The following is a 19,024-nucleotide window of genomic DNA, read 5'->3' on the forward strand; positions in this document are numbered from 1 at the left end:
AGAGTAAAATGGGTGAAGTGCAGCACAAGCATAAACAAAGTATTAGGTTTGTTGTGTTTTAACAGCATAAAGGTTGACTTTCATGCAGAAGAGTGTGGCAAATTTTGACTAGAAATTAAATGACTTATACGTTTTATATGGAAATTAAGACCTCATTAATTCAAATTTAAGACTATTGAATGACTTTTAACGCTTAAAGCTGATAAAATTAAAGACATTTTGAGACTTTTTAAGGACGTGTGGACACTGTGTTTCTGTCAATGGCACCTTTTCCAGGACAAAAACTAGAGAATTATTAACCTCAGTTGACAAGAACTATGGTAAAATATGACGTTTTCATCAACAAATAGAAAAGAAAAAAAAAATGCTACAAACAAATAAAACACGGCTCCTGACCTCAGTTTGGAAGGGAACAAATATGGGAGAGCTGTACTTTTGATATTGAAGGCAGCATAAAAATAAAACCTAGATGCAAAAACAAGGAGCTGTAATGAGGAACATAAACCAAAAAATTATGTATAAAAGATCACTAATACATAATAATGAGGAATTTATGGAGAAACTATTCAGTAGAATTAGACTTGAACATTCATTTTTATCAACAAAAACTAAACTAAAACTAAAAATTCAAACTCGTGACTAAAACTAAAATACATTCCTGTCAAGACAAAAACTGGTTGTCAAAACAAAAAAACTGAATATATTCTGGACATCATATCAGCGAAGCAAACACAGTCAAGTCACAACATGTAATTATGAGATGCCTTTATTGTACTTTTTGGGAATCCAGTGACACCGACACGAGAAATGGTCCTACCCACCCCACCTTCCTCTCTTCATACACAGCCTGAGAGGGAGGGGCCTCAGGGTGGGACGTACCGTGCTCCTGCATGTAAGTCTTAAATTAAACATAGATAATAGCCAAGGACACATCCAGGTGCATTTCCACAGACACGCACGACATGCATTCAAAATGGGCTTTACAGAACAACAGTGACTCTTGTCCACACATAAGCTTTGCCTCACAAGAGAGAAAAAAAGATGACAAAATTAATATAAACCACTTTTTAAAAAATGTCAGTTAGCTCTCCATGTGGTCCACGATCAGTCTGCAACTGAGGCCCTGTCAAATTTCACTTTAACAAGAAAAGAAAGAGAAAAAAAAGGCAAAAATGACACAGTTCTACTATTCATACTGGGGAAACCTGGCTTAAATATGAAGTGGATGGTTTTGAGCTTTCTTTTTTTGTTGGTTTTTAATTAATGTTTGATTTAATGAGAATACAGTTGTCTCACTAAAAATCAGCTGAACTAAGTAAAACTAGGCCTTTTCCACTGGCTCTCTCCCCGCTGTGGTATCTAAGTAAAATATATAAATTCCAGTCGAGGGGCTCAGTGGGTCGTTGGTCCGGTCAGGAGTGGTTCACTTCAGTCCTCCTCGCTGCCACTGGCCGAGCGCTCCTGAAACAAGCGGCACAAAGGAAACTAACACTTAACCTTCACTCTCTAAAACATGCACAAGGTTTAATGCAACCAACACTACAATTTACAGCTCCAAGCAACAGCGTGCCACCTTTGGAAACACTGTTGCACATTTAGATGAATGAGTGCTACCCTTGTTAGTTCAGGCATCAGCCTTGAAGTGGTCAAGTGGTGCAGTGAGATCTTATTTATTGGACAGCAGCAAAGTTTTCAAAAGGCTACATTCATACTGCAGCTCTGATGTTTTCTCCTCACATGTGACACAAATGTTTCCTACAGTACTTTGGCTGAACAGCTCAAAACGTGATCTCAATTTCAGGTCTCTTCTGAGCTACATGGATATGTAATATAGAGCCTACTATCCCTGCCACTCAAAAGCAGAATTTAACAACAAAAACGTAGCTGTTTGCTTTGGAATCCTTTCAGTCTCTACATTTTCTGGCAACACATTTAACGCAAGTGTTGTTAAATTATGCTTATTAAATTCTGAAGTCATGGTTGTGTACCTTGACGTAAATTTTCCATACATTTTTAAGATTAAATTTGCCTGATTTCCAGACAAACGTTTGTGGTGCAACTTTAGGTCAGCTGTGCAATTAGAGTTCACGCATCAAAACAATGTGGAACATAGTATAAATTTTAAGATGGAACACTGTTTAAGCGTAAACGGCTTGTTTTTCTCGTGTGTGAGGCAGCTTCTCACCTCCTCCTGTTCCTCTTCACTGTCATCATCGCTCACCACAGGTTTGGCCCGGGAACCTCGGCCCCTCCGGCGTTGTCCTTTTCCTCCTCGCTCCCCCTTTTCTTTCCGGCTCAGCTTTATCTTCACCTTCACTGAGCGAGCTGAGCGAGACGGAGGATCAGGAGCAGATTCATGTTTGGAGTGCTTTTCTTGCTGATAACACGTTTTAACAGATCATGTTTAGCTCGTAAGTATGTGTGTTTCTGATACTCACATTCAGACTCTGAGCCTTCGTCTACCTCCTCCTCCTCTTCCTCGCTTTCTTCACCCTCACTGTCCTCCTCCTTCTCAATCTTCTGCCTCACGCTGGTGAAGACCGACTGAAGCACGATGGAGTCCTCATAGATCTGGACGTCAGCACGGAGACATGAGATGCAGTGAAGTGAAAACTTTAAAAACGTTTTCATTCCACTATCATGTAATTTACAAGACATCAAAGACATAGAACTGGCAAAAAAATGGAAGTTTCAAGTAGTGAGGGGCACTCTTTCTTCACATGTAGTAAGAAAATTATTCTTCACATAGGCTCAGTAGCAGGAAAGCAGTAGTAGTAAAAAAAATGAAGTAAAATCAATTTAAAGGCAGTTAAAAGAAGCCTTAAAGGAATACTCCAACGTTTTGGGCAAAACACCCCTTTTCTGAAAATAGTGGTTTTGAGAAGTTAACTTGTGTCTGATCTTCCTATACCTTAAGCAGTTCATGGTTATAGTTCCACTATCCAACTTCTCTTAAAGGGTTTTTTTTCTTTTAATTCCAGGACGTGTAGCTCAAGTCCACAATACACTGTAAATAAGACAGCTTCGGAGTTGCTATATGGTTTATTTTTTCACTTTGAAAGAGACAGGCTAATGACTCCCATAGGCTTCAAGTCTTCTTGCTAAGCTATCACAAAATGCTACTTATGGGAACCGACACACTGGAGTTTGGTGAAAATAATCGAACATGTTGTCTCAGTCTGGCTAAGTCGGAAAAAAGGTATTTTGCCCAAAACATTGGAGTGTTCTTTTAACTGTGGGTTCCAGGCCTAAAGTCATGCCTTCTTAGGAATATTTTTGATCTGCATCTAATCTTGTTCATGTCTCAACTATGAAGAAAAATGCCTGGCTTGCTTCTTCTTATTGTACCCAGCCCCTCAGTATTGTATATCTCTGAGCCTTACACTAAGGTTTGCATCTTGTAATGAGGGTGAATTTAGACTTATTCCATTGCCTTTTTCCCCATTGTAAATAGCTAACAACTTTTTTCTAGATGCCTAAAACACAAATGCATGGCAATTTCAACAGCTATATCATCAGGTAGACCACAGTCTATCTTCACTCACCAGAGACCCCTCCAGGTTGAAGGTCTGGGCGTTCTGACACAGCAGCATCACATCTTTCTCCAGGTCATTCAAGCTGCGGTACTTATGGCTGCGGATCCTCTCCTGAGGTTGTGTGTGTGTGTGCATGTGTGTGTGGGGGCGAGGGAAATACACAACAGCAGTCAAAAAGAGTGCATTATCAAGAAAAAATTGTGCTTGAAAGTTTTAACTCAAGAGAAGGGCAGCAGCAATTTTCTGCCTGATACCAAGTTGTGTTGATTTATTCTTTAATAAGAAGCAGAACAGACAATTTCTCTCATCCTCACCTTGATCTTCCTGAAGTCGACTGGTTTGCGGATGAGTTCATAGTACTCTGGCAGCTCCTTGCGAGAGGGCAGCTGGATAAAGACCTCACTCAGCTGCCGCCCATTGCTGCTGTGAAATACGGGACAAAAACAAATGGGGTCTCAGTGACACGCTATCACTGTCAAGATCATGTCAAATCTGGAATTAATACTTAATAAATTAGTGATAAACACACCATCAATCTCTGGTACAGAATTTCATTTTCACTTGTCATACTTGAACTTTTTTCTTCTGATGAGTTTTCCTGCATTTTTGTGCTCTGGATCACATCCATAAGTTTTAGAATCGTAAGGAAAAAGGTTGTCCATCAGCTGGAAAAACCCTCCTGATGGTTTCCTTGCAGAAAAAAACGTAACATTCTCACCCGTCCTTATATTTGATAACAGCATCAACAATCTTCTTCATCTTCTTGGTGAGGGAAGGAGGGTTGGGAGAGAGCTTCTCAGCAGGCGGGCGGCCGCGCTTCTTCGCCTTCTTCACCTCTTCGTCCTTCTCCCGTCCACGGCCACCACTGGAGCTGGGTGTGGCCGGGCCGGCATCGTGGTCACGGTCTCTCTTGCGCTTTCTGGTTGTCTTTTTGTGACGCACTTCCTCCTCAATGTCCTCCAGATTACCCTCTTCTATGGCCTGTGGGAGCAGGGTTGTCATTAGGCAAATGTAACACTCCTGAAGCAGCCAATAGTTGTCAAATTCCTTCCCTAAATAAAATTCATAAATTACATTTTTATGTACTGAATACTGTCAGATCTCACCTTGAGCCACTGTTTCTCAGTGAGTGAATCACTGTAGTCCACTTCCTTACGTTGGCGGGAGCCTCTGCCAAACATCTTTTCCTCCTCCTCTTCGCAGGTCAGCCTCTCCACCTCAGCATCGTCCTTGAGGATCCAGCTGGGCATATCGTCCTCCTCCATCAGCCGAGGCTTCCTCTTAGGGTTGCGGGCCTCCTCGCGGCGCCTGTCTAGATCCATTCGCTGCAGAAGGAGAAGAGGCAAAAAAAGCCGCAGTGTTACCCGAGTATAAATTAAACAATGTGTTTACCTGATTAGGAATAGAACTGGGACTAACCATAAACTGTTCGAACTCCTCTTCACTTCTGGCAATCATCTGGTTGACAGTCTCATCATCAGGCACTTCATCTTCCTCCTGTGGGCAAATGAGATTGAGCGGGTGAGAAAATGCTGACAGCAGATTTATGTGGTACCTCAGAGCCAAATCTCTGAATTATGTACTTCAGTCTTTGACCTGAGTAATGAACAATTATCTTGAAATGTATGTTAACATTTACTGGATTTAAGTATTGGGAAAAATATGTATATACACAGTACGTATATTTTTTAGGCTTGTATGACTTGGCTCAGATTTAGCATATTCAACTACTTCAGATATCACTGGAACTAGTTTTTAAAAAAATAAGAAAATATGTTTTTGCAGAGAAAATAAACAGCACAGAGGAGGAAAAAAGCTGAGTAGAGGGTTTTTTTAAATTTGTGGAGAGGACAGAACATCTTTGTTAACTATATGAGAGGTGTGTGAAGGAAAAATATCAAGTAAGAAACTGGATTGATGAAAGCATGTAAATCCTGAGGAGGAGAGAGAGAAAGGAAAGAGACAAAAGGGGAGAAAGGGAGAGACAAAATAGGTGGAGCTGCGCACAGGGGGATGTGGGTGGGTGGGCAATGTGGGAACGGGTTCAGATCACACCCACCCACGCCCCCCTAGTGCGGCATCCCCCCCGAGTCCCGACCTCGTCCTGCTCCTCGTGCTCCAGAATGGCCTGCAAGAAGGCCCGACGTTCATAGCCTGAGGACTTCTGGTCGAACATGCCCGCCTGGATAACCTTCTGGTCCACGTTCAGCTTGTACTTGGCCGCTGCCAGGATCTTTTCCTCCACGCTGTTGACAGTGCAGAGGCGCAGCACACGCACCTCGTTCTGCTGGCCAATACGATGGGCTCTGTCCTGAGCCTGCAAGTCCTGTGGGATGATGAGCAGATGAGTGATAGGTTGTTCACATTAGTATTTATTCAGGCAAAGACCATATAAAGGCTTAATGATAGTTTTAGACCACACACTCTTGTCATGTATACAATGTAATATTTTTAGCTGAAGAGTAACCAGAGAAATGTCAGATGCATGTACTGTGAATGCATGTACTGGAAGTGATCATATATTTAAGTCACATATCCCAAATCACTCCTGTGAATTTAAAAATCACACAAACTGGAGTGGGAGTTACAGGAGCCTGCAAAAGACTCGTCCAGCTTATGTTTACAAAAAAAGAGACTGTTTGTTCCCTAAATGGCAGCTTCTAGTAAATATGGCATACGATTTTGAACATCCTGTACCAAGAAAAGGTATACTTGGATTTCTGATAAGTACCTGATGTGGGTTCCAGTCGCTGTCGAAGATAATGACTGTGTCAGCAGACTGCAGGTTGAGGCCGAGGCCTCCCGCTCTGGTACTGAGCAGGAACACAAAATACTCAGAGGCAGGGTCGTTGAAAGTCTTAAGTAGCATGCCACGGTCCTCAGCCTTGGTGGTTCCTATGGATAAAAAGATCGGCATGTTGGAATGGGAACTCCAAAATGTGTGCAGTCCTCTTAGAAAGACAGAAAGTTTATTAATTGGGTGGCATAGTGAGGAAGCATCCACTGCACTTAAGAGTCCTTAAGCAAGACACTGAGTCTCAAACAGCTGTGGGGTGCTGTATTATAGCTGAACCTGACCTCCGTGTGGTGAGGAACAAGTAAATAAAAAAAAAAAATCTATGGGAGTAAATAAATTATGTTATTATCCTAATATATTTTCATTGGTCTGGCTCTTCTTCAGTATTTGAGTTGTGTACAATTTCATAAAGTATCACAGATGCAAGAATACAAATTTGAAAGAAAGTTCAAGTTCAATGTTTAGCTTCAAGATAAGAGAAAGAACAAAATCAATGTCTCACCATCCAGACGTAAGTACTTGAAGTTGCGGTAGGCAAAGTAGTCCTCCATGATGGTCATGAGTGAGGTCATTTGACAGAAGAGCAGCACTTTGTGGTTGGTGGCCCTCAGCTTGGGCAGGATACGATCCAGCAGCTCAAACTTCCCAGAGGAGCGGTACAGGTCAGGTCTGGGCAGGGGCAGGACAATGTGGGTGAGGATGAGTATCGGGCATGTATAGCAACACATGAAACACTATGTATGCACATGTAGCAGAACACACAAAACATTGAAGGTCCACATACCCACTCACTATTCCACCAGAATAACCCAGATGCTCAGAGAAGGACTCCTGTAAAAACATAAATAAAAAAATGTGTTCTTTTTTGCTTTGTATTCTATATGCATTGCACATCTATATTTTTTGTTTTCAAACATGTAATGTACCGTGATACAACAATCATTGTAAATGCCTGGTTAAAGTAGAGCTAATGTTTAGTACCTCAATGTGCTGGAACATGTAGGGATGGTTGCAGATCTTCCTCAGTTGCATGATAGTGTTCATCAGTGTCTTTGTACCACCTTTACCCTGGAAAATAATGAAAAAAATGCACCAATTATTTTTCCATGCAGTCACTCACATATAAACATAGCTTTAGTTAAAGAGATTTGAAGTTATCCCCTCTCTTTTACCTTCTTGTCTTTCTCGGAGCCATCAGTGAGCAGGACACCCTTGGCCTGCATGTGTCTGTACAAAACTCTCTGTAAGGCTGACATGTCACACTTGATCACATACTCCACCTAGAGGCCAACAAAGAAAAAAGTTCAGGAAAACCACCAAACTACTATCAAGTACCTGGCCACAGGTATTAATGTATCAGATTTTGAAACAAAGCACATGTATGAAAACTCTAGTTAAGGGTTAGATTTCCGAGACATGAAAACACTGTTCATGAAAATCAACAGTAAAAGAGGGTGGACCTTCTCAGGCAGCTGGGCCTCGACTTCCTTCTTGAGTCGGCGCAGCAGGAAGGGTCGGAGCACTTTGTGTAAACGACGAATGATCAGGATGGTCTCTTCTTCATTTAGGTCCACCTTAATGCAGAGGAGATGCACAGCACATGCAGAAATCAGAATGGTAAAGAGCAGCAGATTGCCCTGTTATATGCTATTCAATGACACTATATTAATTTAAAGAGGAAAAACAATTCAGGGGAAGATTAATGGAGTAAAATCAAAAAACATATATACTACTGAAAAAAAAACAAAAAACATACGTATTATTCTTTTGCAAGAGCTGGTGAATAACACCCCACCCCAACTTCTCTGGTCAGGTCATCATGACAAAGAGCCAAGGACCAATGTGACCTCCACCGCCCACCCATACACCCACAAGGCCAAACTCACCTTCTCTCCAGTCATGGCAAAGGGGGCATTGAACCACTGCTCGAAGGTGCTGCAGCTCTTGAAAATGGTTGGCAGGAGGAAGTTGAGCAACGCCCAGAGCTCAGGCAACTTGTTCTGCAGCGGGGTGCCTGTGAGCAATAGACGCCGCGGGGCCAAATAGTGTGTGTTCAGGACCTGGGTCAGCTTACAGTGGTGGTTCTTCATACGATGGCCCTCGTCCACAATCATGTACTTCCAGCGAAGCTATGGGTGGGAAACACAACAGTGGGGGATTAGAATGGGAGTCTTGACTTGCATATTAAACTTAAACTATTACAACTACCGGATTGAGTGATCAATGATTCAATGAACACACACTTGAATGTGATTTAAACGGTGTGATGTTGAAGATTGTTCCTTACTTTAGCTAGTACTTGTTTGTCCTTGATGATGTACTCATATGTAGTGAGAAGCACATTGAACTTGCCACTGCGCAGGATGGGGACGAATGAACGACGAGCAGCTGGGGAACCCTGGAAATGACCAGAATCATTTTAATTCTCACGTCAATTTAAAAACAAACAAACAAAAAAAACACATTATTGGCCATCTGTAGTTGATTTGACACACTATATTACAAATGCCACAAAACATGCTGTATTCTTGAAATGACAGACAATATGTCCAGGAAAGTTACTTTAACAGGAGCCACTGACCTTGTAGGACACCTTCACCACAGATGGTGCCCACTTATCAAACTCGTAGACCCAGTTGGATAATGTCCTGAAAACAAAAACAGACAAGTGTTTTCTTTCTATTTGCTGGCTGCCAGAGGGCCTTGACATAAAACACACTGTGCTGTAAAACTTTTGGGAATACAAGAACCCTGACAACAACTGATTCTTCTTTGTTAGCTAAGGTACCTCCAACAAAAACAACATAATTTACTCTTGTAGAACAATTTGACTATTTGGCCTTGCATTTCCAAAGGACAATTTCTTGGAAATGCAAGGCAGTATTCAACAGAAAACAGAATGACAAACAGATATTGTAACTGCATGCATTTGTAAAACCATTTCTACAGATCGGCTTCATGCTTGATATGACACTAATAAAACTACATGAAACCAATATCAAATCTTGATGTTCTATGTGTAAGCATCCCTTGTTGTTGAAAGTTTGTTTTCAACGACTATTCAATGGTTAAGTCGTGTCTGGACTCACGAGAGTGGTACAATGATGAGAAAGGGTCCGTTGATGCGTTTGTACTCCATGAGGTAAGTGATGAGAGCGATGGTCTGGATTGTTTTTCCGAGGCCCATCTCATCTGCCAAGATGCCATTGAGGTTGTTGTTGTACAGCGACACCAGCCACTCCAGGCCTTTGATCTAAACAGAGGAAGAAAAAGTTAATGCAACTCTATTGAACTTTTTGAAGCCTCTGAGTTTCATTAGACATGGGAGCAAGATACTTATGATAGATGTGTAATATTCTATTATATAAAATAATTCTACTGCACATAGTCTGTCTAGGCTGTGTACCTGGTACTGTTTGAGCTGCCCATTGACCAGCAGTGAGGACTGTTTCTCCACCTTCTCGGTGACAGCGTGAGCCACAGCGTAGTATGACTGCAGGCCTCTGGCGAAGGCTGCATTTCCGTACTCATCATCTACATCCTGTTTGGCATGTCTGAGGAAAGGAGAGAAAATACAGTGAGGCCTGAACTTAATGGAGAAACAATACCAAATAAAAACAGTGCCATCTTAAGTCTCAAACTTTTAACACTGACTAAATTATTTTTGTTAGCTTTTGCTAACAAGGCTCAATTTTGCTGACTAAAAATGAAAAACTCATGTTCATATTTTACATTTGATTATAGAATGTATTTCATTACAAAAGCAATTTGTCATTAATCATAAAGACTACGTTGCCTCTAATATCTCTGTTTAGTCTTGATTTGTTAAGCCACTGTATGATATGGTTTGGTCTCCACTGAAAAGCCAGCACATGAAAAGCCAGATCCTTGCAGTGAGCTAGACAGGCTACAGCCTCACAGGCTACAGAGAAAAGGTCGTGTTCCTAAGAAACTAGTAACACCAAGATCACAAAGGTGGAGTCTCACTCAATGATGTGCCGGACATCCACTTCAGATACATCTTCACTGTCAGGGTCAGGAATCTTCTTCTTCTCCTCTGCTGGTGCTGAAGAGGAGTGTGGCTGATCGTCCTCATCCTCCTGACAGGACACCGATGGACAGTAAAAACAATGTTTGAAGAAACAGCACTTTGCTGAAATATCAATTAAGAATCAATAGTTTTATGTACCTCCTCCTCCTCCTCTTCAGAACCACTGTCTTCACTGTCTGACCGTGGAGCTACTTCATACCTGCAGGCAAACAAGATGTTTTGGAAAAGAAAAAACAATGAAAAAAAAACAATTTTTAAATTAATATGATGTCTTTGACTGTTCTGACGATGGTCTTCCATTTTTTGTGTATCATGGCAATTGTGTGCAGTCATACAATGAACAATGGGCTGCTTTCTAGCTCCTTTTAGCCACATTTCTTCCAGCATTACCATCAGAATGTGAAGAAATGTATTGCTCATCTCCACTGTGAAAATATATCCCTGCCCAATAAACAGCCTAATTATTTTACTTTTAAAAGTTAGTAAGGAATTAGACTAACCCAGGGTTCATTTCAAGCCAGGCCTCCAGCTGGCCAGCCTTGGGTGCATCAACCCCAGTCAAGATCTTTCCGCTGTCCACATGGATGACCTTCACCGGCAGGTCGCTCATCTGACTAGTCTCATCCAACGGCTGAGAGAGAGGAGGAAGACAAAGAGCATTGGTGTGGAGTAAAGACAAACAAGTAAATCAACACTGTAGCGCACAAAAGGACTAAAAATTGTGCTATCTTAATAAAGGTGACTCCTGAGAATATTTTGATTTTATGCTCACCTCTCCATCTGGTCCCAGGGAAGGTGCCCCACCATCTGACATCTCTGGCTTCTGAGGGGAACATTTGAAACATCAAAAACGAGACATTTCAAACAAAAACAATACACACTCTAGACTCAGTTGACTTGAGGGCGCAACAAATTATGACTGTCCATAATATAACGCCCGTTCACCTTCTTTTTCTTCTTCTTCTTCTTCTCCTTGAGAGCTTGTGCAGCTTTGTGGGCCCGCACCAGCTCAGTGAGGTTGGCCACATACTCATCTGTTTGCTGCAGCAAGTAGGCCAGACGCTTGTCTTTCTTTTGGTCAATGAGTTTACGGTAGCCCTCTTCATCCTCAGCCTGGGAAAAGATACAGATATTACACAGATGTGTTGTGTTAGGACACATTAACATACAGAGGTGAAAAGAACAGAAGCTCCTCATTCTATATTTGAAGATCATATTAAATCAAATATGTATGTTTGTTTCATATTTCTGTTAGCCTGTGTTGATGTTGGTAAATATTTCCTTTAACATATTTACTGTCTATAGTCATCTGACTGTGTAAAAAGGTACAAATGAATTTTGTGATTTTTATGTAAAAAGGACTGGTACCATAGTAAGGGAGTAAGCTACACACATACTCTCAAACAAGCTTTGGTGTAGTCATGTGTCTGTGTGTCTCTACATGTGTTTAAGAATATGACAGGGACTCGTACCATCAGCCTCCGCATTCTCTCCTTTTCAATGCGCTCATTCTCCTTCTTCTGCTCACGTTCAGTGTTGGCATGATAGGTGGCCACAGCTTTAGTAGCCTTCTGGATCTTCCCTGTAATGGAGCGGTGGTACTCCTTGAAGTCCTTTGCATGCTGCAAGATGCTGTTGAGGTATTCCTGTTGACACGGGAGCATACAAAACCACCAATATAACAAGAATCTAAAAACAACAGTCTGAAATAATATTTTTTCTTCAAGGCACTTTCTGCCTCTTTTATCACCTTTCCCCAGATAATACTTAAGAAACAGGGAAGAACAACAATAAGAACATTGTTGCTCTGTCTATAATCTGCGCTGATACTGTCTTGCTCAATGTCCTCTTGTAAAAGAGGTCACTGATCTCAATGGGCTTGAACAAAATGAATTTTAAAGCAACATAAAGAGGGTAAATTAACATAGGTTCAATAGGAGGTAGCTTTGATTAGACAGTCTGTAAGCATGATGATACAAAACACAGATTGGATTCTTTCGGCCTGCTTCACCAACAACAGCACTTTCCCAGTGTGTACCTGGTGTTTCTGGCGACGTTTGCGTTCCTGTTCGATCTTCTGCTGTTTCTCCAGTTTCTCAGTGATGCGTGCCTCCCGTAGTGACTGACGTTTGCTGCGCTTATAGGCTTTAGCGTTAAGAGCGGTTTCCAAAGCAGTGTCCCGACGCATACAAACCACCACCTCCTGACGTAGCTGTGAGCACAGGAAATAAGAGGAATGAGATTTCTGTTCCACTGGAAAATTCACTGTAAAATGGTAGTGAAGGCAAGTTTGAAGACTGGTTATTTAATAAGACTGCAAGAAGATTCTTTAATTTCCTGTGGTTAACTATAAATAACTGCATGCCTACCTGTCTCTGGAAGTTAAGCAGCCTCAGGGCCTTAAGTTCGATGTTAGCCTTGGTACGCAAGTCTCCTGCTAGAGAGCCAGGCAGGTTCTCCAGTTCCTGGATACGATGAGCAATGCGAGCCTGTAGCCTGAAGAATTTAAAACAATATGACAGACATTCAAAATCAACGCTATTGCTCTCAGTCAGGAAACAGAATATTAAAACAGCGACATATTTAAGCAATAAGGCACAAGAGATTGTGCTTTGCATTGATTTTAAAACAACTAAGAGTCCTGCTCCACACAATGTGAACTCTTACAGTTATTCAATATTCTTTAAAAAAAATAAAATAATTATGATTAAATGAACATTTTTCTGCCCCCAGCAATATAATGCTAGTGCCAGTATCACTGGTGACTTTCTGTGAACAATAATATAATCACAGTTATGCATTTGTTAATTATTTTACTCTGAATGCAACTCAACCAACCAGAACTGATTACAAGAACTCTGTATTTCAAGGTTTAACCATAATTATACGGTATACAATCAATGGTGTATCCAATCCCTCTATGCTTTCTCACCGGTACTCTCTCTCCTGTAGGATTTCCACTGGGTCCAGCCCACGGGGTTTCTGAATGGGGGTAATGCGATTCTGTTTCTGGTGCAGCATCATGGGCGGAGGCTGAGCGGGCTGTCCTGGAGACTGGGTCTGAGGCGGCATGACTGGGGAAGCAGCAGGAGGAACGGAGGGAGGAGCAGGAGATGGTCTGCCGGTGGGCTGAGGTGGAATAAGCTTCTGAGGAGCGCTGGAAGGGGCAGCCGCATTCACCATTGGTCCTAGAAGAGATGAATGAGAGGAGATCAGTTTTGCTTTATGTGTATGTGCACAAAAACACAGTACTGTTCAAGCTGACAAGTCTATGCTTACCTTCGGGCCATGATTTTGGTGGTCCGTTGGTAGGCTGGCCTTGCATACCTGGGGGAACACCTGCAGGTCCAGGAGGAGGCATGTTGGGACCTACCATACCTGTGAATATAAATGCCATACAAATAAATACTAAAACAACAGCATTTTCACCATTTTTTTAATTACACACTTGAAAGAACAGATTCACAAGTAGCCACCAGGGGTCTCTGTTCAGCCATCAAATGTAATTTCTTTGTTTGAAACTACTGTGTATATATTTGGGTATCATTTGTGGAGAGGGACACTCCAAAAATCCACTGTAAATATAGGCTTTGTAAGTGCCTTCCTCAACTCACCATGCGGTCTATTGTAGTTGGCTTGAGCTGGTCCCGGCCCAGCCCCAGCTCCAGGACCACTAGATGGTGGCATGCTAGGCACTGGCTGCTGCTGCATCCCTGGCATGGGCCTCTTGCCCTGTACAGCCATCTGCAGGTGCTCTGGTAAGGGCTGACTGCGTGCCAACATCTTGTAGGCCATGATCTGGGCTCGGAGCTGGTGTAGCTGGTTCTGGTTGAAAGGAGTGGGTCCACCTGTGCCAGCCGGTCCTCCTCCCGCACCACCAGGCCCGCCTGGACCCTGGGGACCACCGCGGTTCTGCTGGCCCATTCCCTGGCCAGGGTCCCCACTGCCCTCCATAGGGCCAGCCCCAGGGCCAGAGGGGCCTCCAGGAATCATAGGGCCAGAGGGAGGGCCATTGGCTGGGACAGGGCTAGGGGCATGCTCTGAGCCTCCCAAAGGGGAGGGGTAACCTGAGGAAAACAGAATAAATGAGTGAAGCAGAAATTGTGCTGGGTAAGTAATAATTTTTACTAAGATATGTTGAAGGAAAAACCTTTCAAGGGAACATTTTACATACTGCTGCAAATAAAATAAGACAGTGGCAGAGATGATGTACACAAAAGAAACACTGTGGACAGAACAAGCCAGATATGACTGTACTGATAATAAAAACACCTACTGTGGGTTTAGTAGCTTAGTTTAAACTCTTGAGGAAAAATTCAGACTAACATTCCCGATAGTGGCACAGGACAGGACAAAATGAACTTCATACACACCCTCCAGCTGATCATACCAGACCTTTTGTTGCCTAAAAACCATTCCATTTCTGTATTAAACATGCAAACTGTAATTGCAGGATAGAGGAATAAAAAAAACATCTATTATTTCACTGCCTCCTCTACATGCTTCTCTCTTCCCATCCTCTATTCCTTAATGACTGTGTGGTTTTGTATTTGCAGCTGCCTCTGTTGTTGTCTGAAAGGGGAAACCCCCTCCTCCTCTTGCCCCGCCCCCTGCTGTCTGCTCATGCAGCCAAGTGAGCAAACCGGCAGTAACACAAGAAGAGAAACTGGCTGGATGAGTTCACACGCACATTGTACTTGTTGCTCATATGTTTGCATGACTGAGTTAACCAGTTTTCTAAACAAATGGGAGATTCAAGTTTAAAAAAAAAAAAAAAAAGTCACACTGACACAAATCTACCAAAAGGTCTTTATAGGTCCTTTTTAAAATCTTTTATTCACCCACTGTGTTGACTGAGCAAACCTGTTCTTTCAGCAAAGCCCTGAAACGTATCCAGACAGTTACATGTACACTCCTGTAGGCTAAACAGTACAAGAATACTTCCCACCAGTGCAGCCACTCAGTAGTGCCACTCCTGCAAGCTAAACACCTTGGCAATGACAGTGGTGGATGGACAAGTCAGCACCGCTGCTTATTCACTTTCAGTACTTTTACGATCGATCTGAGGATTCCAACAGGCAAACTCAAGTTCACATGCAGACTATCATCATCCCAGGAAGATAACCATGAAAAATCTTGTCTATTTTTGTTATGTCCTGCAAGTTTTCTAAGCCACTCCTTTGTCATTATAACATGCATTAATTGACATCTACGGTCATATCGTGTGGTGTGTCACCTTGGGAATGTTGGTCCATGGGGCTCGGAGGGGGTCCCATCCCACTGTGCCCCCCTGGTCTCATGCCCATGCCCTTCATCTGGCCATAGCGAGGGTCATCGGGCATTCCTTTCTCATGCATGCCTTCCATGGGCTATGAAAGAAGCAAAGTATAATTATATGTGGAAAGGAACATTAAGTTTTACTTTAGATTCATACAATAAACATGCTATATTTGATAAAGCCTTAAGCTATAATTTAGAAGTAATATTGTAAAACATAAAATTTAATCTAATTCTATCAATAACTTTCACCAACCTTTTCAGTCACTGAATGTATTTTCATATATATATATACACACACACACTAAGTGGCCACTTTATTAGGTACACCTTTATAATCTAATGCAGTTCAATGCAACATCTCTGCCATAAATTCTACCTTAAAGTTCATAATGTTCAATTTTTGTTGACATTGTGGAGAATGTGTAAATTTAATTCTGTGTTTATTATTGAGGTCGTAGTTTGCAGAGGTCTTGTACTGGACTACATTATATTTAGAAGTGTTTCTATTTTTTTGTCCTCTCTATTTATATACATGAGAGAGACAGAAAATTAGAAACACTTCTCAATAAAATGCAGTCCAGTACAACAGCACCACTAACTATGAGCTCAATGCCAAACATATAGTTGAATTAACACCTATTACTTTGACAAAAAGAAAACCTGAGTACTATAGGCATGATAAAACTAAACTTTATAGCAGCACAGTTGTATTGGATTGTATTAGATTGTACAGGTGGAACCAATAAAGTGGCCACTGAGTGTATATGTTCGATGACAGGTTTGCCAAACTGGGTAGAATTATTTATTTATTTAAATTTAAAAACTGAATTTTAGATCAAAAGATGAATATGTGCCAATATTGTTTTAATTATGGGTACTTTTAGCCTATGTTGAAAATTAATACCAAAACAGAGGTTGTTGCTAAATTGGTCAAGCGGTTATATCTAATTAACAAAACAAATTAAATTACACCTAACACGTCTGGTTTTAATGTTTGTGGCAGTGACACGCTGAACAGGACTGACATGCTGAACATAATCTAGCAATAGAAACACCACTATGAATATGAATTTGTTGACAAAATGGCACGGATAAATCTTTGAAGAAGCAATACAACAAACTGTTTTCATACTTTGTGCATCTGGTGCATGTTGTCCTGAGGATAACCTGAGGGTCCCTGTGGAGGGTGTGGATGTCCAGATCCAGGAGGTCCCGGGCTGGGCCCCATCATGCTGTGGGCAGAGCCCGGAGAGGGACCAGGGCTTGGACCCATCATAGCTCCTGGAGATGGTCCAGGGCCTGGAGAGGGGCCCGGCCGAGGGGTCCCACCCATTGGGGGGTCCGGGGTGGACATCTCTCAAGGGAGACCGGGAATGTGTGACAGCAGCTGTACCCGACTATGGAGAGAGAGCAGGACGCACTAAGAAACAGAGCAGACTCTATCCATACCCAAGCTTCATATTTGTGTATTCCATTACATAACCATTAGCTGATCAATCAGACAGCAGTCAAAATGTTTACAGTAACATGAATTTTAAATACTTTTTAAATTAAAGTTAGTACTGTATTGACTTTTCTCTTTTTTTCTTCTCTCTCTCTCTTTAATATGAACAATATCCAGCCCCACACAGTGCTTTGAACAATGACAGATGATGAGCTGCTGAACGGACAAAGATTCTGCTCTTTGTACTTAGTAAACCAATAATTATACAACAGCGGATCTGTCTTTAACGCCTCACATCAAGTCAGGCAACAGTGTGATGCTGCAGCATCTACCAATAAGATCATCATATCCAGTGGGTCAACAACAGGTCACCAGAAACTTCAATTTGAAAACCTCTGAAAACATGGCTCAGCAAAACATGATCCGACTTCAACTTCAGTACACGGGTGGCTAGTTGAATTATTGATGAACTTGTACAGGCAAGTGTAAACACTTTCCCAGCCTTCTCTAATCAGTTCAACTCACAGTTTTGTTTATATTTTCAAGAAGTTAAAGTTGACTATACTCAGCTTACCTTGTGGCTAGGCTGCCGTTAGCCGGGCCTAGCCGGGTTCTGTTGGTTAGCTACTTTATGTCAGTTAGCAAATGTTAACTGCCTCATTTGTCATCGCCCGGCTTTTCATCATTTTATCCGAGCTTACCGGCATTGCCCTAGCCGTAAAATAACGCTGAACTGATGACAAAACAACAGAGAACAAAGGTCAGGTGTGTCTGCTAAGTAAGTAGGCTAAGTGATGATACCACAACATTAGCTAGCTGTTGACGGTCGCGAGCCTGCTAGGCGAGCTAGTTATGTTAGCTTAGCCGGCCATGCTCTCCCGGGCCAATTAGCAAAGAAAATGTGTTACTTTGCGAGAGTTTTGGCCGGATGCGGCGATATGTGAAGGGTTTGAGCATCCTTCACACCGAAGTTGATTGATCCAACGCGCCTCCCGTACCCTTGGCTCAGCGCTCCGCTCTAAACACATTTCCAAAAACAGTTTTCATTCATTACAGTCTGCCGCGCCACGGCAGCGGCACTGTAATGTCGGTCAGGACTCATGTTTTCTCTTCAGAAAATACCCAACAAAAAGCGCGTATATCCGCAAAACATTTACGTAAAACGCTGACCAAATGCCGCAGTTCAACAATGAAATAACCGTGTACTTACAAAAACGGTGAGCGGTGAAGTATAAATTCTCGCCAGAAGCAGCGTCCCTTGGTTTTCCTTCTAGCGAGAAACAAAGACCGAGCTACCCAGTTGATTTTATTCGTTCAACCCCCCCCCCCTCTCGGCAGATTGTATCGCAGGGACCGGCCTATGCAAGTCTCTAGCGCCCCCCTCCACCGTCTCGCACACTTCCCGCATGCCCAGTGATGGCTGCGCTGCAGAGAGGAATGCAAGCGCAATAAGCCGGTGTGGGGGATGGGGAGTGCAAGTCAGAAGCACACACAGTATTGTATAGTAAAGAAGCGGGGCAGCGAGAAAAACCATAATTTGTAGCCCATGCAGTTCTCTTTTACCTTGAATTTTTCCAAATGCTCTGCAATGTGCCAGAACTGAACACTAGATGAGACCAAAGTCAGATTAGCCCAGAGTTGCCCTTGGTTGGGATAGTAGCCTACAGTTTTAGGTAGGCTATTATGTCTCTATCTGAATTTAGTTGTAACTGTGCTGAAAATATGTCACTCTGTATTTAAGCTTTGACCTTTGAGGCCCCAAATGAGCTCTGAACTGTGCCTGAACCTATTGCCTTATCAACAATACATGGCCATTTAGGCTTTTTTGATGGGTTTGAGTGCCTTGTGAAATTTGGAGTTGTTTTTGACCCCTCCTGTTTATTTTATTTTATTTTATTTTGTTGCACAAGTTCATG

General features: G+C 42.2%; 1 protein-coding gene across 3 annotated transcripts; it reads right to left on the reverse strand.

The window, feature by feature from the left end:
* Positions 1 to 748: 748 nt before the first annotated feature.
* smarca4a (SWI/SNF related BAF chromatin remodeling complex subunit ATPase 4a) lies at positions 749 to 18,452 on the reverse strand. 3 transcript variants are annotated; one of them, XM_030058373.1, is made up of 34 exons: positions 18,319 to 18,452; positions 16,797 to 17,061; positions 15,621 to 15,753; positions 13,999 to 14,451; positions 13,664 to 13,762; positions 13,317 to 13,572; positions 12,754 to 12,880; positions 12,423 to 12,596; positions 11,857 to 12,030; positions 11,330 to 11,497; positions 11,157 to 11,204; positions 10,885 to 11,015; positions 10,523 to 10,583; positions 10,321 to 10,433; positions 9,740 to 9,887; positions 9,423 to 9,586; positions 8,915 to 8,981; positions 8,621 to 8,731; positions 8,220 to 8,462; positions 7,794 to 7,907; positions 7,506 to 7,613; positions 7,315 to 7,401; positions 7,118 to 7,164; positions 6,836 to 7,002; positions 6,268 to 6,431; positions 5,635 to 5,862; positions 4,956 to 5,033; positions 4,643 to 4,861; positions 4,255 to 4,517; positions 3,851 to 3,956; positions 3,546 to 3,647; positions 2,439 to 2,571; positions 2,186 to 2,325; positions 749 to 1,461 (listed from the first exon to the last, which is right to left on the reverse strand). In XM_030058373.1, the coding sequence occupies exons 2-34, from the start codon at positions 17,016 to 17,018 to the stop codon at positions 1,429 to 1,431; spliced, it is 4,881 nt and encodes a 1,626-aa protein (XP_029914233.1). In that variant the 5' UTR covers positions 17,019 to 17,061; positions 18,319 to 18,452; the 3' UTR covers positions 749 to 1,428. The 3 variants fall into 3 exon arrangements, with proteins under 3 accessions (XP_029914233.1, XP_029914232.1, XP_029914231.1); XM_030058372.1 differs by lacking the exon at positions 18,319 to 18,452 and having other exon boundaries at positions 11,157 to 11,207; positions 16,797 to 17,018; XM_030058371.1 differs by lacking the exon at positions 18,319 to 18,452 and having other exon boundaries at positions 3,851 to 3,959; positions 11,157 to 11,207; positions 16,797 to 17,018.
* Between the last annotated feature and the right edge of the window lie 572 nt (positions 18,453 to 19,024).

Source organism: Myripristis murdjan, chromosome 8 (assembly GCF_902150065.1).
Source record: "Myripristis murdjan chromosome 8, fMyrMur1.1, whole genome shotgun sequence".
Taxonomy (NCBI): Eukaryota; Metazoa; Chordata; class Actinopteri; order Holocentriformes; family Holocentridae; genus Myripristis; species Myripristis murdjan.